This window comes from Thamnophis elegans, chromosome 15 (assembly GCF_009769535.1).
Source record: "Thamnophis elegans isolate rThaEle1 chromosome 15, rThaEle1.pri, whole genome shotgun sequence".
Taxonomy (NCBI): domain Eukaryota; kingdom Metazoa; phylum Chordata; class Lepidosauria; order Squamata; family Colubridae; genus Thamnophis; species Thamnophis elegans.
Window position 1 is genome coordinate 38,786,544 of NC_045555.1, and position 27,792 is coordinate 38,814,335.

Below are 27,792 nucleotides of genomic sequence, written 5' to 3' on the forward strand. Positions count from 1 at the left end.
GGTAGTCTTTGCCTGGCCGAGCCGAGGAGCCCTTAGCTCCCTCAGGGAGAGAGACGAAGGCGGACGCGCTATGGAGCCGCGGGCCTGGCCGGCTCCACAAACGGACGGACGGGGCGACGGCGGGCCTTGAGGTTGAAGCGGAAGGCGTAACCCTCGCGGCTCTTTAAAAAGGACATGGCCACCGAACCGGCGAGCCGGGCGGAGAACCGGGAGGCCGAGCGCTTAGAAGGACTTCCCGGCTCGGCGCCGGCGGGGGCAGCAGCAGCGGCGGCAGCGGCGGCCAACGGGGGAGAGGTGGAAGCGACGGCGCGGCTCTTCGACGGCTGCGTGCCGCTTTCCCACCAAGTGGCCGGGCACATGTTTGGCAAGGATAAGGGCGGTGAGTGGCAGGAGGAGGAGAGGCGAAAGTTTAACAGTCCCAGAGTTGGAAGGGACCTCGGAGGTCATCTAGTCCGACCCCCTGCTCAGGCAAGAGACCTGTATTAGAGATTCGAACCGCCGAACTGCCGACCTTCCTGATCGACAAGCTCAGCCACTGAGCCGCCTAGTCAAGCCCAGGGGGCGGCTGTGTGCCTGTCGGCAGGCGGGCGGGGTGGCGGTCTGGGGGTCTCGGGGGGGTGTAACTCCCCCCCCCCACCCCACCCCGGCCTCCTGCAATTATATTGCAAGGGTTGCTGGGCAGTTAATTTTATAGCCATTATTCCTATGCTTATTATTGATACTCTCCTAAAGAAGTTGAAAACAGAGAATAGAATCTGGCATTTGAAGACAGAAGAAAGAGATTCTTCCCAGCGTAGACCAAAGGGTGTTTTCAAAGAATGTGTGTAATGTCCTTTCCAAATGCTTTTTTTCCCTTTGCATTTCAGCTTCCTTCCTTCCTTCAAGGCTCTCCGTTTTATAATAATTCTATGGAAGGGGGTATATTTGGATGAAAAGGGAGTTCTGACAGCTGACCTGGACATTGTGAACTGAGTTGTTTTCCCTAACAAATCTGTCAAGAGAATTCTCGGTTTCCCAACCAGCTCATCTGTTTCTCTCCTCTTTCACCGTTTTAGTATCCGATGAGGGCTGCAAGGTTTATTTTATTTTTGTTTTGTCAAGCATGTATAAATGATAGCCATAAGTACATACAAGATTATGAATACATGAAATGGATACGAATAAATGGGGACAGTAGGACAGGGATGGGAGGCACGTTGGTGTGCTTATGCATGCCCCTTACAAATCTCTTAGGAATGGGGTGAAGTTAACGGTAGACAGCCTAAGACAGTGCTTCCCAACCTTTTTTTGGCCATGCCCCACCTAAGCATCTCTAAAATCTTGATGCACCCATCCACACACATATATAATTCTTACTTTACTCAAAAAGTGAACTCTACTCACACAGAGGAAGCCTAAAAGGCCATTAACTTGGTTTAAACAAGTTGCCAAATTGCCCCCATTAAAAATCAAATTGTGGGGCATGGGCCTCACGTTGGGAACCACTGGTCTGAGGTTAAAGTTGTGGGGGTTTGGGGAAGAAACCACAGAATCAGGTAACGCATTCCAGGCATTGACCCCTCTGTTGCTGAAGTCCTATTTTCTGCAGTCGAGTTTGGAGCGGTTTACCTTGAGTTTGTATCTATTGTGTGCTCTTGTATTGTTGCGGTTGAAGCTGAAGTAGTCATTGACAGGTAGGACATTGTAGCAGATAATTTTATGTACTACGCTTAGGTTGGATCGAAGGCGGCAAAGTTCTAAGTTGTCTAAACCCAAAATTTCAAGCCTGATGGCATAAGGCATTTTGTTGCGAGCAGTGGAGTGGAGGACTCTTCCCGTGAAATGTCTCAGAACTCGCTCAATTGTATTAGTGTCCGACATGCAGTGCGGGTTTTATCGGGGTGAGGTGGTGGATAAGGACCGGGTGGATGTGGGAATAACTGCCCCAGAGGGCTGGGTGGGATCCAACAAACCAGTTTTTTATGGCACCGCTTGCATTGCTATTTTGCTGTCACTAAACAGCTCAGGGCAGCCTGAGGTGATGGACTTCCTTTTGTGTCCTAGACAATCCTGCTGGAGCTGTGAATAAAATAGAATAGAATTCTTTATTGGCCAAATGTGATTGGACGCACAAGAAATTTGTCTTTGATGATATGCTCTCAGTGTACCTAAGGAGAATAAAATACATTCATCAAGAATAAAAAGATGCAACAGTAATAGTCAAGGTTACTAATAAGCTATCAAATCATACTAGGAAACAAATAAAAACAATATAAATGGAAAGATACAAGCAACATAGTTATAGGCAATAAGAGCAAGGAAATAACAAGGGAGTGATTTTCGTGGGTTTTGTGTCTCAGTCATCCAAGAAAGAAAGGCTTATTATCCCAAAGGTTTTCTTTCAAGAGGCAACTGGACTTTCTGGTTTTTCTTTGAAGTTGTTTCATTTCTCATCCAAGAAACTTCTTCAGCTCTGACGGGAGGGTGGGTTCCCCCAGACTTGAAGAAGCTTCTTGGACGAGAAGCGAAATGTCTTCAAAGAAAAAACAGAAAGTCCAGTTGCCTCTTGAAAAAAAAAGTTGGGACAACCATGACCTGGATGACTGAGAATCTCCATAGTCAAGAAAGAGACTTGAGTTTTGTGAGGCGAGCAAGGTGGTTGAATAGGGACTTCCACTTGAATTTCCTTGTTTTTACCATTGATCGGGAGGAGCCCCATAACAGCTTCTCTGACACATTTTATTTTAGCTCACTTCCTCGGATGCATAGTGTGGCTAAATGGATGTAGGGTTTAAGTTGGGATGAGGGTGAAAAGGAAAAAAAAGAAAGGCAGATTGTTTATGTAGATGCCAGCGGGTTACAAATGCCTTTAGTCCTCAACTTATGACCACAATGGAGTTCGACATTTCTTTTACTAAATGAGACAGTTATGTGAGTTTTGCCCCATTTTACCACCTGATTTGCTATGGTTGTTAAGTGGATCACTTAAGTAACTAATGCTGTTTAAGTGAATATGGCTTCCCTGTTGACTTTGCTTTTCAGAAGGTCGCAAAAGGTGATTGCATGGCCCTTGGGACAATTGCAGCTGTCATAAATATGAACCAGTTGCCAAGTGTCTGAATTTTGATCATGTAGCCATAGAGATGCTGCAATGGTTGTAAGTGTGAAAAATAGTCACAAACCATTTTTTTTCCTTGTAACTTTGAACAGTCACTGAACAATCTGTTGTAAGTCGAGAACTACCTATATTTATATTCTGTATTTGATGAATGTTTTATTAAATTCCACTGTGGGTTCAATAATTTCTACCCCACCATCAACTTGGACAGGTATATATAGAACAGGTAGAAGTACTTGTACTTTGTATTTGATGAATGTCTCATCAAATTCCCTTGATTTCAACAACTTCCATTCCATTCTATCAACCTCAGACCTTCACCTGTATGCAGACTGCATCACTTCCTTGATGCCAGCATAAGGGCTTGTAATCTGACTCACATGTAACCTGCATCTACATGACTAGCCTGTCTTCTCCTTTCTTTCTCCAATCCCAGTTTTAATCCTTCAGTTTAGCTACTCTGTGCATCTAAAGTGCATAAAAGCTTTTTCCTTTTAATAACCTTTGTTAGTTAGAAAGGGTACTCACTTTTTCTGATTTTTTAGTAGGGTAAGGTGACTGTTTTTCTATTCTCAGACAGACCTATTTTACTGAGTTTTTGCATGAACCCAATACCAAACCCATGAAATTTATCACTTACAGTAATTGTTTTAGCAAAATGTATGAAGAAAAGTAATTGAAAAGTTAAAAGATCTGAAATTCATGTAAACCTGGCTCTTTGCTTCTAGCCTTTTATCAGTTTTATCGTGTTATTTATAATATAACATGATAGTTTATGGTAGATATATTTACATGTTTAATATTTATTAATGGATATAATAGATTGTTTCCCAAGAAACAGTTTAATCCCTCATCTTATATGACTTACATACTATGTATGTTGGGAAACCTATGCTTGGTCTAAATGGCAGGAAATTTACTTATTTCTCTGTTCCCCACAATATTTTTAACATGGCTTCAAAAGTAATGCTACTAATTCTCCAGGAGAAATTGTAAAATTAGTTATTTGGTTAGGAAATGTCTCTCTTGTAGGTTTCTGTAAGAAGCTGAAAAATGTAGGATAAGTAAAGTGCTTTTTTTTAAAGGATCTGTATTCATGTGTGTAACTCAACCATGTTGGTTTGTTTTTATCTGGGTGCTTTCTGTTTTATATACATTTGACATGGGTGGGAGTGACCAAGAGGAAGAATGAAAGCAGGGAGTGGGAAGAAGAAAATAATGAGCTATTAAAGAGACAGTCTTAGTTGTTTTTCAGTCAGTGAACTTCAAAAGGGTTTATTGTAAATGTTCTCATAAAACAACAAATGAAAGAATACCCATTTAGAAGAATTTCTCAAGCCGTAATTTTTGCTTTGCCCATTTTTCCTAGCCTGCTTTTCAGTGTCTCAGATGGAACACTGTAAAGCAACAATTTAGAAAGAACTTTAATTAGCTAATGTCACCATTTGAAATAAAAACTTTTTATTAGCTGCAGTCTCAGAAAAAATGTTCCTTACTCCTGTTTAGGTTCGTCCTCGTAGATTGGACTCAGTATTTTGTCCAACAGAATGTGTGTTTAAATTATCTGCCTGTTTAAGAGTAAAAATCTCCTTCATGTTGACTTCATTTGCTAGAGATTTTATGGTAGAAACCGTATAAAGGGGTTCTATCATTGCTTTTTTAGAATATGTTTTTCTTCTAGTGTAACCTGCAGCTCTGTTGTTTCTGTTGATCTCTCACATGTTAACTTTCTTGGCTTTTTGAAATCAGCCAGGATTGTGTGGCTGTAGGTACTATAAACCATGAGTAATAAGTTTATTACTGGAGAAGACTCCTGCAAGTCCCTTCGACTACAAGGCGATCAAACTGGTCAGTCCTAGAGGAGATCAACCCTGACTGGTCTTGAGAAGGCCAGATCCTGAAGATGAAACTCAAATACTTTGGCTACCTAATGAGAAGGAAGGACTCACTGGAGAAGAGTCTAATGCTGGGAAAGATGGAGGGCAAAAGAAGAAGGGGACAACAGAGAATGAGGTGGCTGGATGGGGGTCACTGAAGCAGTCGGCGTGAGCTTAAATGGACTCCAGGGGATGGTAGAGGACAGAAAGGCCTGGAGGAACATTGTCCCTGGAGTCGCGATGGGTCGGACACGACTTCGCAACTAACAACAATAAGTTTATATTCGGGGTGCTATGAAAGCCAGTTTGTATAGTTTTGATTGTAGAATTAAACTATTTTAGCAGCTTGGTTTTTAAAAACTTTAAAAATTATGGCATTCAAGATTATGATGATAGGATTAAAAATGCACAGAGAATAGATTCTTAATTCTAAGATGCCAAAGTGATAGGTGGAAAACATTTCTTGGTTACAGATGGGCCTGATGCTCTGCATGGTTTTCCCCATCTCCTCGAGAACTGGAAAAAGCAGAATTATCCTAGTTCTATGATAATGTTAAACAATTGTGTATACATCTTTTAAAATAAAGTTATGAGAATAAATGTTAATATTTAAAAGTACCACAACAATTATAAATTGAAAAAATACCACAGCTCACTAGTGCTTTGACATTATTGTTACAAAGTTCAGCTATACCTGCAAAACTTAATTTTTATTATGCTTTCTTTAGTCGTAGAGTCCAAAGAGTAATTTTAATAATCATGATACATATATTAAAATAGGAGTGTTGGTTATTTTTTAACTATGGGTGTAAAAATTAAAGAGCTAATTTCGGTTAATGATTAAGGTATTTGGACTAGTGGTAGGAAAACCTGGATTTTAGTGCTGCCTTAGATGGAAACCAAATGGGAGGCTTTGAGACGCTCAGCCTCTCTTAGCCCTAGGAAGAAGGCAATGTAAACTGTTTTTGAAAATACAGCCAAAAAATTGCACGGACTTTTCCATATAGTCATCAGGAAGCAAGACAGACTTGAAGGCATACACATGATGCAAGATCATTGTTATTTTTTCTAAAGAAGAATATGGTTTCAGTTAGGTTTATCCAGATGCATATTATACGCAATTGTGTGGTAGGATCTGGTGCTGAGTTGTGTAGTGAAACTGCTGACTAACCTTGAATCACTGGTGGGGAGGAAGTGGCTGAAGGGAGAGTCTCCTTAAAACTTTTTTCAATATTCATCAAGTAGCTATGTATGTAGTGTGTGCTTTAGATTCCTGTGTACAGGTGAGCAAGTAATAAAAATATTACTCTGATCAGCTCATTGTGTTGCTTCTTGTGCCTGGCAAATTGTTTGCAATAAATAGGATTTCTAATACCTAGTGTTCACAATATTTGGGGTAGTAGAGTTCTAATCTATGAAATTTTAAATGCCATAATGGCTACGGGTTACGTTTAGGATTACTATTTGGTTACTAAAATATTCATAATTTATTTTTTCTGTAGCCTGCTAACATGCTGTCTCTTTGACAAAACATTGATAATAGAAGAGACAGGTAGAGAAGAAAGGAAGTGGTAGTGGACTTGAAAGCTACATTACAGATGTAAGATGTATGGAAATGAAGGAATATGCATCACACATTCTTTTTTGAAGTATGCTGATTAAATGTCCCTCACCTTGGATACAAAGACCCACATCAATTCCACCAGCATTTCAAGATTCAAATGCTGAGGCTGCCACTTAGGAAATTTCTCAGTGTGAGGCAGGAGCCAAGAGTTCCAATCAGAAACTAGGATGAAGTAATACAGTCTACAGAGTACAGCCTATAGTACAGGGGTGGGTTTCTCGCCCCCGTTCCAACCGATTCGGTTGGAACGGGGCCGGCGGCATCCTCGTGCACGCGCGCAGTGCACGCATGCGTACTAGTGTCTGTGCGATGCTCCAGCTGCTCCTGGAAGATCGTGCAGGAGTTGTATGCATCTTGCGCATGCGTGGAAGCGCAGAACTCGTCAAAACCGGGTAAGGAGCGCGGGCGGGCGGGCGGGCCCTTCGCCGTTCCCAGAAGTTACTTCCGGGTTCGCCGACCAACCGGTTCGTGGGGACCGCCGCGAACCGGTTGAAACCCATCCCTGCTATAGTAGTACTGTAGATTGCTGTGAATCAAAGTGTCCCTAACTAAGGGACCCATTGGGCTATGCATAGATCTAGGTCAGGGGTGTCCAACTCACATCGTCATGGCGGTGCCACGTGACATCGGGATTTTTTTCCCCTTTGCTAAACCGGACATGGGCGATGGCTAGCATGTGACGCTTCCAGCCCGTCCGCCAGTAGTTTGACAGCCCTGATCTAGCTTATGTAATGCTTGTAATACAACCTTTCACCAACTTGGGAAGTAGAGCCTCACCCAGAATGAAAGATGACCTATCTCTGAAATAGGGAGGGGGGGGGTGCTCAAAAAACCCACAGCTAGTTAGTCTTGCCTGGCTTGAGCTGAAGTACTCCCACACCCATAGCCAGAGTTTCTAGACCTATTCCTCTCTCTCTCTCTTTTTTTTTTTGGAGAAAGAATCTTAGTGACATCACTTGGTCAGTCTAGGATAGAATTGCATAGCTGGGTATCATCAGCATATTGATGATACTTTATATTCATGTTGATGAATAACCTCACTCAGTTGGCTGCATGTAGAAGTAGAAAGGGGCCTTAGACTCAATCTCTCTCTCTCTCTCTCTCTCTCTCTCTCTTCCTCCCTCAACACTGATGAATTGGCCTTGAAAAATGAGGAAGACCACTGCACTATTGTGCCTTCCATTCCCAATCCCCTAAACAAATCCAGGTTACCACAATTGAAAGCCCTGAGAAGTTAAGGAAGCTCTGGGATGATTCTACTATCTCCCCCTCCCCACTTATCAGAGATCATCCACAAGTGCAGTCAATGCTGTTTCATTGCTATACCGCAGGGGTGTCAAACTTGCGTCGTCACGGCAGTGTCACATAACGTATCAAGACTTCCCCCCCCCCCCTTTGCTAAACCAGGCGTGGGCCGCGGGTTTGACAGCCTTGCTCTACCAGATCTGGATTCAGGCTTGAGTGGTTCCGGATAATTAATTTGTTCCAGGGCCTCTGGAACTGTAAGCCAAACCTCTTTTCAACAACTTTTCCAAGAAGGTTGAATATAACCAATAATTTAGGTTGCAAAATTGCCATATTCTTGTGATGCTAAGCACATGGATTACAGTTAACTTCTGTAAGTTATATTAAGTTTCAGCAGAAACTTAGATCTGCAGTTTGTAACTAGATCTGGCGTGTGTCTCTAATCAAGTTGAAAATAATGAGAAACTGCTTCCTTTTGTTTTTATGTAGCAGAATTGCATCTTTTTTTTTAGAAAATTTTATTAATTTCATATATACATTCACAATTTTATGCTCTCATAACTGTTATTAATAATATGTATTTATAACAATTTTCCCCCCTACAGTTGACAATATACTTGAAATTGCTTTCTTACCATCCCATAACTCCATCTTATCTTACAACATTCCTACTTCTTCTTCTCTCCGTCCCTCCTTCCTTCCCTCCCTCCTTCCCCCTTCCCTCCCCCCTTTCTTCTCTCCTTCTCTCCTTCCCTCCTCCTTCCCTCCTTCTTCCCTCCTTCCTTCCCTCCTCTCCTCCTCTCCTTCCTTTCCCCCTTCCTTTCCTCCTTCCTTCCCCCTTTCTTCTCTCCTACATTCCCTCCTTCCTTCTCTCCTTTCTTCTCTCCTCCCCTTCCTTCCCTCCTTCTCTCCTTCTCTCCTTCCTTCCCTCCCTCCTTCCCTCCTTGCGTCCCTCCCTCCTTCCTTCCCTCCTTCCTTCCCCCCTTTCTTCTCTTTCTTCTCTCCTTCCTTCCTTCCTCCTCTCCTTTCCCTTCTCTCCTTCCCCTTCCTCCCCTTTACCCTTCCCCTCATCCTCCCTTATCTCCCCTCTCTCCTACTCTTACATTCCCTCCAATTCTTGCAAGAATTGCATCTTGACAATATTATCGTTCACTAACTCTCAGTGAAGTGAAACTCCAGAACTAAGGCAGTTTGTTAAATATAAGAAAGGAATTAGTTCAAAAGCATTATTTTACTCAGTATGTGACAGGTTTATTTTGTCCATGGAGTGACTACTAGACTAAATGCTTCTATCATAAGTGTAATGATGACTTCTCTCTCTCCCTTTGCCTTTCTTCTGAGCATTTTGGATAGCCTCGGAAAACATTTATTCACTATGCTGGGGAAAAACCAATTCCTATTAAAATTCACAAGTCCTTCCTTGCTTTATTTATTTCAAATAAATAATTAGAAATTATTCTACATTAGATTTTATGTTAGAAATGTTCTTCTGTGTTTGAATTTCTGTTCATTATGAAGTAAAACTGAAATGATATCGTCGTTTGAAGATCATGAGCATATTGGGGTTTCGTTTCGTTTGTCTCAGGCATATTGCAGCATCCAGATGGCACTGTCCTCAAACAATTGCAGCCACCTCCTCGAGGACCCAGAGAACTAGACTTCTACAATAAGGTAAAATAATTCATTTCCTAAAACAACTGGAAGCAATTACAACTTTTTTGTAGAATCAAACAACCCATTTTGTGTACTGTCGCTGTAAACATGCCTTGCATTTTATTTTTGTGCTGCTTTCCGTTTTTATAAATTGTATAATCCAGTGTTTCTCAACCTTGGCTACTTGAAGATGTCTGGACTTCAACTCCCAGAATTCCCCAGCCAGCGAAAGCGAAAGCTGACTGGGGAATTCTGGGAGTTGAAGTCCAGACATCTTCAAGTGGCCAAGGTTGAGAAACACTGGTATAATGGTTCTGAAAGCTTTAACTTTTTGGCCTTTTTAACTGTTGTATGTCTCCATTCCTGATGTACTTAAGGACATTTTTCAAGGCTGATTAGAATACCATCTAATCAGATGGTTATGGAATTTATGTACCATCTTGGGACAGTAAAGACTTCTGTGTATCATTAAAAGTTTTGAAACAACTTCTTGACATTTTCCTCTATTATTTTTCTTATTTAGAGATTATGGCATTATTTTTTTACTACTTTTCCTTCTGAGAAAACTCAGAATATAGCTCACAATAATACAAAAATCAACCATAGGACTATTAATAAAGACAATAATTAAATCAAAACTAATTTAATATAGGAAATCATTTATCATCCGTAAAATTGTGCTTTGTCTGATCTAGTGCTTCTGTTTAGAAAGCATAGATAAGCCTCCTTTATTTAGACAAGTATTTATATTGGCTTAACAAGATTTTATATTAATTACACATATAAATTATAGTTATAATTTCCATGTGTGTCAGAGTTGAACCAATATGTGACATTTAAAAATAATCAAATTTAGTTGTTGAAAGCTATTTACAGAACCTATTATGTATCTGTCAAGCTTACATTCCGGAAAGAAAAAAAATATTATCAATAATATGAATGATCAATCACATTTCAGAAAATTAAACATTGTCAGAAGTGTTCATGGCTGTCTCATATGTTTACATAGCAATTATTCATCACTATAATTTAATCATGATTTTGTTGTTGCAGTTATTTATAGTGTTTATATCCTTTTATAATAAAATTTTAAAAAGTATATTTAGACCAGTGATGGCTAACCTTTTTTACCTTGGGTGCCAAAAGTGTGCGTGCATGTGTCCACACCTGTAATTAAATGCCCCCTCCCCGTTGTGCTCAACTGTGCATGTGCGGGTGACCCCACCCACTGCCCCCATGCATGCGCGCATGGCTTTTTTGAAGCCTGTGGAGGGCGAAAATGCCCCCCCCCCGGCCCTCCAGAGACCGGAAACAGCCCGTTTTCAGACTTCCGGTGGGCCCGGTAGGTCTGTTTTTCGTCCTCCCCAGGCTTCAGAAGGCTTTCAGGAGCCTGGGGAGAGTGAAATACGGCCCACTGGGCCCTTTGGAAGTTCATTTCTAAACTTCCGTTGGGCCTATTTTTTGCCATCCAGAGGCTCTGGAGGCTTTCCTGAAATCTGGGGAGGGTGAAAACTGCCCTCCAGAAGCCCGAAAATTAGCTGGCCAGCATGTGCATGCACGCTGGAGCTGACACAGGGCAACGCCTCGTGTCCCCTCAGATATGGCTCCATGTGCCATCTGTGGCAAGCGTGCCATAAGTTTGCCATCACAGATTTAGACATTTGAACATAAGATGAAGGTGAAACTGTGGTAGAGGCTAGTTTAATTTTAGTTAAATATTTATGTTCAGTTATTGCCCCAAAAGGGACGCAGTGGCTAAGACACAAAGATTGTCGATCAGAAAGGTCGGCAGTTCGCCGGTTCGAATCCCTAGTGCCACATAATGGAGTGAGCTCCCGTTACTTGTCCCAGCTTCTGCCAACCTACCAGTTTGAAAGCATGTAAAAATGCAAGTAGAAAAATAGGGACCAACTTTGATGAGAAAGTAACAACGTTCCATGTGCCTTCAGCATATAGTCATACAGGCCACATGACCACGGAGACATCTTCGGATAGCGCTGGCTCTTTCGCTTTAAACCAGAGATGAGCACTGCCCCCTAGAGTCAGGATTGACTAGCACATATGTGCGAGGGGAACCTTTACTTTACCCTTATTGTTCCAAAATCATAAAATCAGGGAGACTGTAAGCAGGTGTCCTTGAAATTGTTCGATTCTCTCTTCCACCCACAAATCATATTTAAAAATGACTTTTTTTTTAAAGAAAAAAAGAATGTAAAATCCTTGCCAAGTTGGAGAGAGTACATCATGTGTCTCCCACTGGAATTACCTAGTATAACAGTAGCATGAACTTAGAAAAAACCTGTAAACAGTTAATTACTGTAGACGTTCTTGAACAACTTGCTCTGAAACATTCAGTTCCCTTTTCAAACCAGTTCATGATTCAATTCCCTTTTCAAACCAAAATCAGGCTGCAGCTGACCCATTTAGAATTATTTTCATGTAACAAAGATTATTTTCTAGGCATGCTGATTAGAATCTGCAATTTCTGTAGTAAAATAATTTGATTCTCAATTTACTTCTGCAAATTGAGAGTTTGGAGAGGAAATGATTTTGAAATGAATAAAATAATTATGTTATAAGAAGTCTAAAACTTTAACTATTAGGGTTCTAAAATTAACTTGCTAACAAACTTCATCTCTATATCTTAATTTATATAAGAAACTGTAAGCCAACCTATATTCTGTCATCTTTTTTGTCGTCTGATTAGTTACATTTTCTATCAAAAGAACTGAAAAGAATTTTTGTTCAGTACTTTTCAGATAGCTTTCCAAGGTTATATGGTTATTGCAATGGAATGTAATTTTTTAGGAGTTTATACAAATAAAAATGTTTACGGACTCGACTAAACATTTTCCTCATTTTTGTTGCATTTAATACTTAGTGGGTCCCCATACTTTATTTGTCCTTACCTCCAGCCAGTTGTAAGGAGCCCATAAAGCTATTTAAACTATTTTGGTTAATTATATTTCAGAAATCCTTTAGGGAATGGTTATCAACCTGTGGTCCGCTGATCCCTGGGGGCCACAATCAGAGGTGGGTTTCTGCTGGTTCGCCCCAGATCAGGTGAACCGGTAGTGGTGGTGGCGGTGGGAGGCTCCGCCCACCCACCCGGACGTTTCTGTGCAGAAGCATCACGCACGAGCAAACCGGTAGTAAAATAAATTGAAATCCACCACTGGCCACAATGTCTTCAAGAAGGGTCCACAAAGACTTGAAGAATGTTATGATTTAAATTTTCAGTTAAGTCTTGGTGTCAAAACATTTAAAGGGGATCTGAGGTGAAGAAAAGATTGAGAACCACTGCCCTAGGAAATTGGGTGCTCTAAACTGTGACAAAAACTATTATTTTTTAATATAATAAAATATAAAACCTGTATTTTTGATAGGAATAGGAAGGTTAGCAACTCACTGATTCTCTATAGCTCTACTATTCACACTGGAGGTTACCCTCATTTTTATTGCTATAAATTTGATATTTATGTAAGGTAAGGTTTAAATTTCCAAAGTTGCTATCATAGCAGAGAAGTAGATAAGTTATTACCGTGTCCAATGTATTTCACTAACATTTCTTTTATTTCAGGTATTTGCTGATGGATGTGAAGACTCTGTGTTTCTTGAGTTACAAAAATACTTGCCAAAATATTATGGAACCTGGTCATTGCCTACTGCACTTAATGGTACTATTGCTATATTCAGTGAGCTAGGCATGAATTAGATGGAAATTTCGGTGGAGGGTTTCCTAAGAATATTATACATTAAATGTTGTCATATAGAACTTAATGAAAAGAATATCTCAGAGCTAATGTACTTAATTACGTCAATTTCCGGTCACCACGATTCAAAAAAGATGCTGAAGACCTAGAAAGAGTGCAGAGAAGAACAGCAAAGGCGATAAGGGGTGTCAAGACTAAATGATACAATGAACAGCTAAAGGAACTACTGTATTTTTTGGAGTATAAGACACACCTTTTTCTCTCAAAAAAGAGGCTGAAAATCTGGGTGTGTCATACACTGAATATAGCATTTTTTGCCTCCTGAAACCCTGCCCGCTTCACCAAAATGAAGAAATTTTAGGAGGCTTATTGAGTGCTCCTGGGGGCTAGGGAGGGCAGAAATGAGCGAAAAATGACCTGTTTTTTGCTCAATTTTGCCCCCCCCCCAGCCCCCAGGAGCACTCTATAAGCCTCCTAAAGGCTATTTGTGCCCCTTTTGTGAAAAAAAACAGGCCAGTTTTTGCTCGTTTTTGCCTCCCCCCCCCCCCGGAGCACTCTATAAGCCTCATAAAGGCTATTCATGCTCTTTTTTTGAAAAAAAAAATGGGCTCATTTTCGTGAAAAACTGGCTGTTTTTGCTCATTTTGGGGGGGGGGGCACCCCCCAGAAGCACTCTACAAGCCTTTTGCGAAAAAGAGGACTTTTTTGGAGGTCTGCAGAGTGCAAAAACTTTTTTTTTTAATTTGCCTCTTCAAAATCTTGGTGCGTTTTATACTCCAGTGCGTCTTCTAATCTGAAAAATACAGTAGTTTAGCTAATGAAGAGACGGCTTAGGGGAGACATGATAGCAGTCTTTCAATACTTAAAGACTGTCATAAGGAAGAGGGTGTTAATTTAGGTTACACCACAAAACCGCGTTCGACTAAAGGGCGCTCGACGAAACCGCGTAGCTGACGTCATCACAGCGTGACAACAGCGTGGAGAAAAAAGCACGCTGTAAACGCTAAACCTAAAATTAACCCCTAAACCTCACCCCCCTAAACCTAATCCTAAACCTAACCCTAAACCTAACCCTAAACCTAATGCTAAACCTAACGCTAAACCTAACCCTTAACCTAACCCTAACCCTAACCCTTAACCTAAACCTAACCCTAAACCTAACCCTTACCTTAACTTGAATCGGCTTGCTTTCAAAGCGCTATTTAAAGCGCCCTTCTTTCTCCGCGCTCGCTGTTGTCGCCCTGTTGATGACGTCAGCAACGCGGTTTAATCGAGCGCGCTTTAGTCGAGTGCGGTTTTGTCGTGCCACGGTTAATTTATTCTCCAAGCACTTGAAGGCAGGACAAGAAGAAAGGGGGGAAGCTTGTTAGAGGGAGAGACAACCTGTAAATAAAGAGTAATTTCCAAACAGTGAAAACAATTTATCAATAGCCTCTCTGAATTGTGAATTCTCCATTACTGGAGGATTTCAAGAAAAGATTGGATAACCATTGGACAGGGATTGTATAGGGACTCCTGCTTTAGGTAGGGGGTTGGATGAGAATAGCAATAGCAGTTAGACTTATATACCGCTTCATAGGGCTTTCAGCCCTCTCTAAGCGGTTTACAGAGTCAGCATATTGCACCCACAGTCTGGGTCCTCGTTTCACCCACCTCGGAAGGATGGAAGGCTGAGTCAACCTTGAGCCGGTGAGATTTGAACCGCCGAACTGCAGATAACAGTCAGCTGAAGTGGCTGCAGTACAGCACTCTAACCACTGCGCCACCTTGGCTCTTGGACCTCCAAGGGCCCTATCATTCTGTGAGGGGAAGATTGGGTAAATGAAATCCCAGGCTCATGAATCCATTTCTCAGCATGATTGTAAAGCCAGAAGCCCTGCTCACCTTGCTCAGAAGAGAATTTCTGTTAGGAAATAATTTCTCTTGTTTCTCAAACCATTTTAATCATTTTTAAATATAATATTTGCGGTGCTATTAGCTGTGGTTAATGTTAAGCAAGCTTTGAAATTGGTTGTGAATTTTGGTTGAGAGAAACTACGGCTAGAGTTAACTAAGGCTAAAATTGATAAGAGAAATGGAGTATGATTGACAGTTAACATGAACAGTTTTCATTCATGAACTGGAGAAATATTGGGCTTTTGGCCTTCCTTTCCAAGATATTGATTGAACCGGTTAGAAGGGGTTCCACCAGTGGACCCGGAAAGCAGGCCACACCTACAGAAGAGGTTCCAAAATTTTTTGAAACCCTCCACTGGCAAGGATCTTATAGCTATAAGGATCTTGTAACTTGACAGCTTTAAGACTTGCATGTTTCAATGCCAGAGTTTCTGAATAGCTACTTGGACCGACCTAAGTACTAATTCATAATTTCATAGCCAGTCACATGGGTGGCAAGCCACTCCCATCCGGTCACATGGGTGGCAGAGCCACTCCCACAAAGGAGGCCACACCCACAGAGTAGGTTTCAACAATTTTTGAAACCCACCACTTATCCCGATTAAAGTAAGGATGTGAAGCAGGGGTGGGTTCCTGCCAGTTCTAACCTCTTCTATAGAAGAGGTTCCACAAATCTACAGTGCCGTTTAGAACAGGTTCCAGCTCCCTCCCCCCCCCGCCCATCCAGACATCATCAAGATGAAGAGCGAGAGGAGGAATTCTGGTATAATAGATTTTTTTTCAGATACTGACAAAGCTGAGGTATCCTTAATTGTTTACAGATTTGTACCTGAAACTGGAAGATGTGACACACAGGTTTAAGAAGCCATGCATAATGGACGTAAAAATAGGCCAGAAAAGCTATGATCCATATGCTTCAGAAGAGAAGATAAAGCAGCAAATCAGCAAATATCCACTGATGGAGGAGATTGGGTTTTTGGTGCTTGGCATGAGGGTAAGGCTGTCTTTTGGATTTTAATTAGGGATGTGTGCAATATAGGCTCACTCCAGATGATCATCTTTTTTTCTTTGTGAAGAGAATTAAGGATTGGTTTGAAGTTCATATATTTTTCTTACCTACATAACAGCTTGCAAATAGCAGGAAACGTTTCCTGTTTTCATCATTACAGGTAGTCCTCAAGTTACGACCAAGCATTTAACGACCTCAGTTACTGCAGCCTCGTAAGAGTGCTTTACAGCCTGTAAAGATTTCTGGCTATCATAAAACGCCACATTGCCCCTTTCTGGTCATGTGATTGTGATCTTGACAACCTGTTTGCACTCACGACCAGCGCCCCACACAGTCATGTTATTGCTGTGTGCAATTTTCTCTGCTGGCTTCCCGAGAAAGTTAATGGGGAAGCCGGCAGAGGAAGTTGCAAGCTGTTGCCACCTGCAGCGGAGCTGAGATTTGCCTCACCCAAGTGCAGGCAGGCATATTTCTCCTTCCTCCCATATAGAGGTTAATCTTCCCTCTATATGTGGAAGAGAACTGCTCCGGCAGCTGCAGGAACAGAGCTGGGATCTTTGTGGCTGGAGCTTTATTTCTGCAGCCAATGAAGGACTTTCCCACTGTCTACTGGTGGGGGGGGGGGGGGGGGAGAAGGAAACTTCTCTGAAGTGCTGCAGGAATGTAGCTCTGATCCCAAATATTCCATCTCCTTTTCTACAACCCGCCGGAGTAGTTCCCTTCCATGTTTGAAGGTGTACTGCATTCTTCTGGTAGGATGGAGAAACGAAGCTTCGAACCCAAAGATCTTTTGTTCTGACCCAGCTCTCCAAACACCACAAACCCTCTGAGGTTAACTCAAAGATTCCTTTATTAGGAGTGCCAGCAGCCCTGCCAAAAAGTTTCTTTCTCAACCCAGGCTAACAACTCCATCCGGCTCGAAGATGAATAGTTGTCTGCCACATCTATTCATCTCTACCCTTCGCCTTTTATCCGCAGAGCTGGTTCCACCACAAAACCGCGTTCGACTAAACCGCGCTCGACGAAACCGCGTAGCTGACATCATCAACAGCGCGACAACAGCGCGGAGACAGAAGCACGCTGTAAACGCTAAACCTAAAATTAACCCCTAAACCTAACCCCCCTAAACCTAATCCTAAACCTAACCCTAAACCTAACCCTTAACCTAACCCTAACCCTAACCCTAACCCTAACCCTAACCCTTAACCTAACCCTAACCCTAACCCTAACCCTAACCCTTAACCTAACCCTAACCCTTAACCTAACCCTAAACCTAAACCTAACCCTAACCCTTAACCTAACCCTAAACCTAACCCTAAAGCTAACCCTAAACCTAACCCTTACCTTAAGTTGAATCGGCTTGCTTTCAAAGCGCTATTTAAAGTGCCCTTCTTTCTCCGCGCTTGCTGTTGTCGCCCTGTTGATGACGTCATCGACGCGGTTTAATCGGGCGCGGCTTAGTCGAGCGCGGTTTTGTCGTGCCACGCACAGAGCTAGGGTGGGGCTTCGCTAGCAGCAGTGGCTGTTTCTTCCTAAGGATCTGCCCACGGATTTCCACTGCTCTCCTCTCCTCTGCCTTCTGTGCATCCATGTTTCAGGCACTGGACCTAGCGGTTCCTCCTCTTCTTCATCAACCACCTTCAGACCTGGGGGCTGCTGACTCTCCAACTGAGGGCTGACAGAAGGCTCAGGCTCCTCCTCTGTCTCTCTGTCTCTCTCTGCCACCTCCACTCCCTCTTCCCCCTCGGGACTCTCAGGTTGCCTTAATGCTGACCTTGACTCCCATGTCTCCTCCTCATCTGATTTGATTGTTGGCGGGGCCGGCGACCGAGAGGCCACAACATCCTACCTCCATTTTGCAGCCATTCTAGAACCTTTGTGGTTCCCTTTCAATTATTTGAGTGGAATACTGTAAAGGTACTACTGTATCACCCAGAAAATAAACTACTTTGTTTCTCCACTATGGAAGAATAAATGCGTTTGTCCCCGCTGAAATCCGTCAGACTTTGTATGATTAAAATCCATAGGTTCCCTTACGTTACAGACACAAGACATACTTTGAGAGGGATTTATATTTGCTTGTTATCATTTCATGCACCTTCAAGGTGTCTACAGCAGCAACATTATTGTTAGCTGAAGAGCTTTACTTACAACTTCATTATAGAAATACGTTTTGGAATTTTTAAAAACTACTTATTGCCTCAAATCTATGTGGAATTCTCCATATCCTCCTCTTTGCTACTTGACTTTCAACATTGAAATGATAAATTTGTGACTCCACTTAGCTGATTGAAAACATAATGTTACTTTTGTAGTTGTTCTTACACATCGGCTTGTACAAACAATCCTTGTTTAGCTACCACAATTGTAACCAGCAACTCGGTCGTTAAGCAAAGTGGCTGCAAAGTAAAAACACAACGGTGCTTACGATCGTACGGTACTTCAGTTTTCCTTTGCTTTACAGACCTGCAAAGGATCTAAATGTGAAAACAGTGTTGTAACTGTGAATGGTCATTAAACAGGGACTATTTGTGTATGGACAGTTATAAAGAAGGATAGTTACCTTTTATTGAAACTGTTGAATAGAGTTCTATACACATCTACAGGTACACGACAAGACCTTAAATATATAATTTTGTGATTGTTTTGCTGTTTATTTAAATGCATTTTGCTGTTTAATTAATTATGAAAATGCATTTTATAAAAGCACAGAGTTTAAGCAGGAAATTTCTAGATTTTCTTTTTAGATGTTTTCTAGATTTTTTTTCCTAAAAAATGCTACTGCATATGTTATATATGTTTCTATTTTTTGTTTAGTTTCTGGAAATTTGAATGTACCAAGTATTCATATTGTTCTCTGAATCAAATTTTGTTTTGTTATGATTTTTAGTTAATTTAGATTCCCAATAAAACAAAGCTATCAATGTTCATAGAACAACTGATTTGAAAGAATATGTCTGACAATTCTTCAATATTGTACACAAAATATTTCATTTGCATTTATTTATTTGTTTGTTTCTTGGATTCTTCTGTAAATAAAGAATTATGGTACTTTTTCAAAAAATACCTATCCATGTGTTTTACAAAAATCTAACTAGGTCTGACTTGTCTAATTCTTTCAGGCTTCTGTGATCTGAAGTGAAATGTCTTAATGAAAGTGTAATATTTCACTGGAATTAAAATGGAAAAAAGAGTTCAAGATATAAACCAGACGTTTCTCTTTTCTTTTTTAAAGGTTTATCATGTACATACTGGCAGCTATGAGACACAGAACCAGCACTATGGAAGAGGATTAACAAAGGAAACTATAAAAGATGGTAATCTTTGTATAAAAGCACTGTATTATACATATGGCTTTAAAAAAAAGGAACAGACAGGCTAGAGTTTGTGTTATGGGCTCTGAACCATGTGTGCTTGGTAATTAAGAAAATAGTTATTAATAGAAAAAATGGACTTTAATAATGCCAAATGAGACAAAGAAGTAGCATGGTTTTTTTATTAAAGTTGGTGCTGTTGTAAAATATAGTGGGAGACATATTCCAGATTTATAGAAGGGATAAAGCTGTTTTATACACAAATCTCTTACTGTTAACAATGAGTAAAAAACTGAGCATTAATATGTTGAGAAAAGTGTGGTATAGCACTTAAGGTGCTGGGATTGGATTGGAGAGGCCTATGTTTTAGTCATCCATTAGGCATAGAAGTTATAGTTTAGGTGACTTTGGTCCAGTTACTTATTCTTAGTTGCAAAACATCTACCATATTTTTCAGAGTATAAGATGCACCGGAGTATAAGATGCACCAAGATTTTGAAGGGGTAATTTTTTTTAAAAAAGGTTTTGCCCTCCCCAGCCCCCAGGAGCACTCTGCATTCTGTTTTTTGGGGGGAGAGCAGAAATGTGATGTGTGGGGGCTCGATCTTCCTAAAGGATAAGGATTTTATCGATTTCAAATCCGCTTTTCTCTACCCCCTCCCATGGCAGGGCATGACTAAACATATATCTCCGCGCTTTATTTTTTCCCCTCTGACCGGTGACAATGTGGAGCCGCTTGGTCCAAGGAGTGGCAGTTGGTTCACTTCTTCTCTTCAGTGAGGAAGGAAAGACACGTGGGGGCTGCTGAACGGCTGCCGCTGCGCTCGACCAGGACGGCCGATTGGGCGAGAAGGGATGGGGATCCCTTCCATTTGGATTAACGGTGGCACCTGAGGGGCAAAAAGGAAGCCCAAAGAAAACACCCCGGCAAGGCTGCCTCCTTGAACAACCGGGCTTGTTCACAGCCCTCTTGACAACCCCACTTCCTTAGTCTCAAGGCAAAAGCAGGTGCCAGGCTGCAGGGAGACTCCTGACCTGGGGCTCCTGCATTTCCTTTCCATCTTGCACTTCTTCCACCAGCCAAGATCCCAACGATGCCAATAGCTTTTCCCAGAGAGAAAGTGAAGATCTAGCATCTTGAGAAAAGTTTGGTGATGAGGAGAGTGGTCCTCTTTTCTTCCTCTACCCCCCGCCCCCCTGATCTGTCATGCAGCTACTGAATCTCTTTGCTGCATGACAGGTCCAAACAGATTGTGTGTGTGTGTGTGTGTGTGTGTGTGTGTGTGTGTGTGTGTGTGTGTGAGAGAGAGAGAGAGAGAGAGAGAGAGAGAGAGAGAGAGAGAGAGAGAGAGAGAGAGTGTTCTAGTCAGATTGACAGTATATAAATTGAGAAGTACAGTACCATTTTACTCTGCCAGGAATGATTGCCCAACAGAAATCATCTCAAGAATGAGGTCTACAATAATTTGCATTATAAGGAAGACACATAGAAAAAGTAGTATTTGGAATCTTCTCCTCTTCAGAAAACATTGCTATTCATTTCAATTTTTTTGAAGACCCCCTGAATGTCTCAGAGACTGCACTATAGGCAGATAAAATGAAGGGAAATGTATGTTTGGAGAAAAAAAACACGTTGAATTCCAATAAAGGTTTTCCTCTTTTAGACCTCATGCTCTAGTTACCTGAAGGTTTTTGCAATGTACTTTATGAGAGACCATTTTCAAGTGGCTTTAAGATCACTTGGAAGCTTCAGTTGGTCCAGAACACAGCAGTGCAGGCAATGCAGGGCATGCCTTGGTGACACCCAGAGGTGGGTTCCTACCAGTTCGGACCGGTTCAGCCGAGTAGGTAGTAACTCCGCCTGACACACCTCCGAACCAGTTCCATCATGTCCCTTAGCCAATAGGCAGTAACAGAAGGCAGAACCCACCCCTGGTGAAACCTGAGTTGCACTGGTTTCCTCTCTGCTTCTGAGTATGATTCAAGGTTCTGTTTATTTCCTACTAGCCGGCGTTGCCCGGGTATTTATAAGGGGAAAATGTCCAGGCCAAACATAATTTCTAACGTTGGATTTTCCCCCTTACCAGAGGGAGCCCCCTTGTGGAGTACTGTGAAACCGTAGGAGTTACCATGGCAACTCCACTGCGCTGTGCAGTAGAAGCCAGTATGGCACAACAGGCTGTATCTTAACAGAACACACACCCAGAGGGGTGTTAGGGGTGTTTACCCCTAACAGTATTTGTCTCCAGAGAGTAAGTCATCTGTGTACCAAGTCTGGTTGAAATTGCTCTAGGTGTTTCAGAGTTACGCTGGAACATACACAGCCATTTTTATATATATAGAAGAAGAAAGAGAAAGCCCTACATGACAGGGCTAGTTTACCTGAGGGACTGCCTATCTCCATGGTTTCTACCCATCTTATACATGTCAAGAAGTGGGTCCTTTCAATAATCAGTGTCACCTATTGGGGCTCCAGAAAGATATTCTTCTCTGCCGCAACACTTATCCTTTGGATTGAAGTTTCCCTGAAATTTGCATGGCTTCCATCATACTGATGTTCTACCCCAACACGCCAATAAATTAAAATAGTTCTGTAAGGAGGAATGAGGACCAAGTAGTATCTTTAAAACACTGTGTGAAGTTGATGAGTACATACAAGAAACATTTTGCAATATTGCTGCTAAAGGAACTGCCACTGGTTGCTCAGTCTAAAGCTTCGCACATTTTTTCAAGCAGTGAGGTGAACATTAGTTCAATCTATTCAGTAAGATTATATAATAATATTTACCCCAAATTTTGTTTCTCTACGAAAATAAGATCACCTTTCTGGACACAAAGCTACAAGGTTGTAGGTAATTTTAAAGAGTTCACTAATTCCTTTGACCAGAAGTATGTATATATAGATATATATTCAAAATTAAGCGTGCAAGTTTAGGGCAGTAATGCAAATTGCTGAAGTGCCGATTTAATCCTGAATTCTCTTAGATTAAGATATTTGTCTGCTAATTTGTTTGTTTGTTTGCTTTGTAGGTGTGGCTCGATTTTTCCATAATGGATTCACCCTGAGAAAAGATGCCATAGCTGTTAGCATTCAAAAGGTTAAAGAAATCTTGCATTGGTTTGAGAACCAGAAGCAGCTTAACTTTTATGCAAGTTCTTTACTATTTGTCTATGATGGTTGGTCTCCTTGCTTAAATGATGGCTGTTTGGTTGAGAAGAACAAAGGAGCCGAGGACCAAGTGCCAAGTGATAGTACAGATAACACATTGGAATGCAACAACAATATTCATATCATCCATGCCTCAGAAACAGGGGAGGTGGAGACTTCAGATGGCAAAGATTTTTCTAACCGGTATACTTTTCACAACAGGCACCAGAATCAGTTTTTGTTAAGAGACCATCTATGGAAGCGCAGTTCTTGCTTTTCACAAAAACATTTGAACGGAAATGTTATACCTCAGCTGGAAAAAGTTTTCAGCCAAATGCCCACATCTCTTCTAGGAAATGGAGAAGTTGAAGTCCGGATGATAGATTTTGCTCATGTGTTCCCTAGCAATGCACGAGATGAGGGCTACATCTATGGGCTGAAAAACTTAATTGCTGTCCTCCAGAATATTTTAGAAACCTAAATTTTTGCAGTAATTTTTATTGAGGGCCAAATATAATGAAAAGCAACAACATTTCTGCACTTGTGATCCTTGGTTTATATTGTTCTACATTTTCTTGTCTTTATACTTTTGGTAGAATTACCAGGTATTTTATAATGTTACTCAGGAAAATTATTCTGTAGTTAGTAAAAAGAAAAAAGCTAATGAGATTTAACTGGTAGTTATAGGAATTTACAATTAACAAACAAAGCCTATCTGTTATTGGATATATCTTGCATTGGTTGGAATGACTTGTTTTACATTCTTACATATTTTAATTGAAAACCTGTCATGCAGCCATAATGTTGAGCCATATCTCTCATGGAATACAGGAAAATCATCAGAGAATACTAAAATCAGAATTTAATAGAGCATTTAAGATGAGGCTGGTATCCATTAAATCTAAATTTATATCACTTTTGTGAATTTACATTGTTTGCATAATTACATATGTGACAAATGACATTATTTGCAGTAAAATAATTAGCAGAGACATCCTTCATTTGACAACAAAACAAAACAAAAACAAAGCAGAAAACCCCTGCATTGGAGTCTGAACTAAAAATTAGACCATTATTTCAAAAGTCCATCTAAAAGAAGTCCATTAAACTAAGAGTTTACTGTATTATTCTTGAGTATTTGATATATTTTTAAAACTGGAGCTAATAATATTTTTAAGTAGTACATATTTAAAATCTATTCTAGCTTAACAGATTTTTTTAAATGAGAGATAATCATGTTCTGCATTATTAAACTTGGGTAAAGGTGTTAATCTTTTCATGGTCGAATATTCTTACCATGTAATATGTAATATTTCCCCTCTAAATTTGTGAAATAGAAATGAGCCATAGAAAGAAAAGCTTGCGTTTTGGAGGTTCTATTAGAAATGAATAATGAAATCGCTAATCAGAAGTAGTTTTTGTTATTGGAAAGGGGGTGCTAAGTGTCTGAAGTTACTTTTTAAATAATTTGGTATTCATTATACAGGTTTGGATTTGCAAATGGAATGATTGGATTTGCTTTGTAGAAGAAAGAAGAATATTATAAAAAGCTTTTTTGGAGGAAAGGATAGCAGAATAGTGATTTTCACTTAACTCTTTCCCCTATTTCCTTCCTAAACAGTATGGAAAGTGATGCTGGGGATTGTAGAGAAGAGGAGGAATTCGTAAAAAAATGTCCTTACATTTATTTCCTTCAGTTCCATAGAACTTTGTGCGATATGAATTCAGTTTTAAACTGGTGGATAGTAGATGGTAAATAGCAGCAGTTTAATTTTACATTTATATTTTATATTCCAAATGTGTTATATAAATCTCTATTAAGTAGTTTTGTTATAGGTTATATAAAGAAAGCCTTAATCATATCAGATATTCAAAGTTAATATTAATTTAAGAGTGATCACAAGAATTTGGTCTTCTGTCAGTAATTTAAGCCATATTGTTGAAAAATCATTGCTATGCGGAATTGTCCGAATCAGTTTCCTTGATCATTGGTAGGTTATTCTGTTGCAGTTTCTCATTAACGGCTATCAGTTAATTTGTCTACATATGTATACCTAGTGCAGACTGGGAATGTTTTTATTGTAGGCCAGTAAGAATATATAATTTTACATCTTTCAGGCAATAACCTCTGTGCTTCATAGTATTTGTAGTATAATTATTCTTTCACTAATAGTTTAAGGTTCTGGAATAGTAAACACTAAACATCTAATTTTCAAGTTTTGTAATTGAGTCATTACAAATATATTTAATGTAAATATGATTTCTTTTGAAAAGTAAACTGCTTTAAATTGGAAGCTAGGGAGAGTTGGTTACAATTATCCAAGTAACCCCTCATTTTTTTTTCTAATGAAAATCATATTCCAGTTACTTTTATTGTCTACTAATTGTGAAATAAACATTTTGCAATTTTCATATGCAACCAAATCAAAAACCTTATCTAGAATAGTTTGGTTTTCTAGACCTTACTGGCTAATTCCATTTGCTGTACTTAAGAAATCCTATAGTGTGATGTCCCTTGAATATATAAATATAAAACTGACCTTTATATTTCATTTTCTGTCCTAATCCTACAGCTTATTCCGTATGTTACAACTCTATGTATAGAGGATACAGATGGAATCTTTTGTAGTCACATTATGGAGGAGTTATCTCAGTCTTATCCATTTAATTGCTTGCTTCTAATTGAAGTAAATTTGAGAGCCTGCATGTTAAGAGTTTGTAATGTTGAGCTTCGGATTTAAATGTGTAAATAGAGCAAGGAGTATTTTAGTATCTGACCTAAACTGTGTTCAAATTAAGTTACATTTTTTTGGAAGGAAGATTTCTAAACTCCTTAGGAATAGATATAAATAACAACTAATGACAACTACTTTGTAGCTGTCCCAAACACTCCTGACTTTGACAAGCTTATCCTTATCACTAATGCAGAATCTTAAACATTGCTTCCAATGAGATTATGAAGATGCTCCCTTAAAATATATTATATGAAAAAGTAATATAAGAATTTTAATTCTATTTTTTTTTTTTATACCAAACAGTTTCATCCCTGGTATTCTGGATGTTTTGCTTCTTGTTGCATAGATCTATTTAAAACTACGGTGTTATGAAATGTTAAAAACTATTTTACCTAACTAATTTTGCAGAATTATGCAGTTGTGTATAAATCATGTTTCACATGAAGGGCATATATTGAGATGGGAATTATTTTTGTTATACAGGAAAACAGAGCTTTCTGCTTATGTTACCATCCCCTAATAGATGATTACATTTTAGGAAGGGACTATTTTCTGTTAATGTGCACCTAATCCAAGACTTGGTAGATTATAGTCTTGACTCCATGCATATCTGAAAGTAAATCCCCTGAAATATGCAGCAGTCATTATAATATTTAAGCCCCTGTCTGAAATAGTAGAATTAAAGTTTATATAAAAATATGTGCTCTTTATCGGAGTGGAAAGGACTGCCCAAGTTTTGAAGGAAAAAAAAGACATCGGATACTTTAGAAAGTGAAAAGGGCACAACCACTAGTCTTTCGTGTAAACCATTTTCGAGTGGTTTATATTACCTTTTTAAAGGACCGCAGCTTGTATAAATAGTCATTCCCTTTTATCCAAATTATTTTTGAATTAACATTATTTGCAATAACATCCCCTACTGAGTGCCTTCTGCTTCATGTTTGGTACCATTTAAGTTACATTTATACAGCATCCAGGGTGACAGAATGGAATGCTTTAAATTAAAAGCTTGAATATAGTAATACCCCACAATAGTTAGGGAGCACTGTTATAATACTTTATATTTATCCTAAAACCATTTTTGCTGGTAAAAGTTTTTGTTTCTTTGATTATGAATTGTGTTTACAAACCCACAAATTAACCGCCTCTTCAGGAACTAAAACTCTTCATCCTGCCAATTGTAGGGCTCAGCGGATGTTGTGTGTGGGGTCTCTGTTTACAGTACCAGCAGAGGCGATGACATCTGTGGCCATAGCAATTTGGGAGTGGCACATTTGACAGAAGGGAAACTGGGATGTGGAATTGACATATTTCCCCATCTTCTCTTAGCTGGATCTCCCTCATACCTGACCAGGATATTTCAAAACCAGAAACTTAATACACAACCATATGGAACCCTATGGCGATGCTTAATTAGAATGAGTTGATTGTAATTTTTGGTAAGAGGGATTTCCATCTTTGTGAGTATGAATAGGCCTTTAGATTTACGAACATAACTGAATGAGGAGCCTCTATATCATGCCTGGTGAACAGTTTGAACATAAACAAGTTTGACTTGTAGATTAAAGTAAGCAAGAGTGTTTTGTAATTCACACTGAATTGAAGACAATTTTTTTCCTTAAAGTGGAATTGTTGCAAATCATCTCCCTTGTGAAGCTTTATATCATTTTTTTTCTCCTTGTTTCTGTGCTAACAGTTTTTACTAGCGAATCATTGCATTCAGTTGTAGAATGATGGGCCTTTCAACTGAAATGTTACTCCATTACATATCTACAAGCTACATACTGCACACTTATAATTGTGAATTACGGTTCACTGAAGAGTTTATGCACATTTAAAACTTCCATACTATGAAAAGTCATATTAATCCTGCCTCTTTTTTTTTAAACATAATTTATTTGTCCTTACTTTTTGTAGGAATGGCTTCTTTGTATTTAAAATTGTTCATTATGTTAGATATTGATATATAAATTAGCAACAGGAAAGAGAAAGCAACAGTGATATTGGGAACAAATATATTTTTACACATTGTAAAAGTGGTATGCTTTTGAAACATAATACCTATTGGCACTGGATAGAAAATCCTGGCTGAACTGACATTGAATTAAAGCATCCAAATATGATGATATTGCACATCTTACCATGAATGATATAAGTGACATAAGCACTTTAATATTGTGGGAACTGTACTGGAAAATACATGGAAACATATGAAATTGCACCTATAGCTACTGTATATTAATTTTCAGTTTGTGATGGGTGGGTGAAAGGGAGAACTTTACTACTTTAAGTGTATTGTATCTGAATGAATGTACTTAGTCTGATCTCATTTATTTCTTGTTCAAGAAGCTTGGATTGTGTTGTGTATTATTCTTTAATGGGTTGTTTGGTTGTATTATAAATGCTAATTTAGTTAGGGGGAGTACTTACAGAATTGCAGAAATATGTTGGTTACTTTATAGTTTAAAAAAAAACTATTAT

General features: G+C 39.7%; 1 protein-coding gene across 1 annotated transcript; it reads left to right on the forward strand.

Annotated features, from left to right (window-relative positions):
• IPMK (inositol polyphosphate multikinase) lies at nucleotides 1-27,497 on the forward strand. The gene is made up of 6 exons (XM_032232106.1): nucleotides 1-379; nucleotides 9,429-9,514; nucleotides 13,077-13,173; nucleotides 15,927-16,099; nucleotides 19,350-19,431; nucleotides 22,459-27,497. The coding sequence occupies exons 1-6, from the start codon at nucleotides 175-177 to the stop codon at nucleotides 23,055-23,057; spliced, it is 1,242 nt and encodes a 413-aa protein (XP_032087997.1). The 5' UTR covers nucleotides 1-174; the 3' UTR covers nucleotides 23,058-27,497.
• The last annotated feature ends 295 nt before the right edge of the window (nucleotides 27,498-27,792 follow it).

Excerpts from the sequence above, each read along its gene's own strand:
- IPMK (XM_032232106.1), top strand. The coding sequence starts at position 175 with ATGGCCACCGAACCGGCGAGCCGGGCGGAGAACCGGGAGGCCGAGCGC. Across the intron at positions 9,515-13,076 it reads AACTAGACTTCTACAATAAG|GTATTTGCTGATGGATGTGA; the intron begins GTAAAATAATTC and ends CTTTTATTTCAG. Across the intron at positions 13,174-15,926 it reads ATTGCCTACTGCACTTAATG|ATTTGTACCTGAAACTGGAA; the intron begins GTACTATTGCTA and ends AATTGTTTACAG.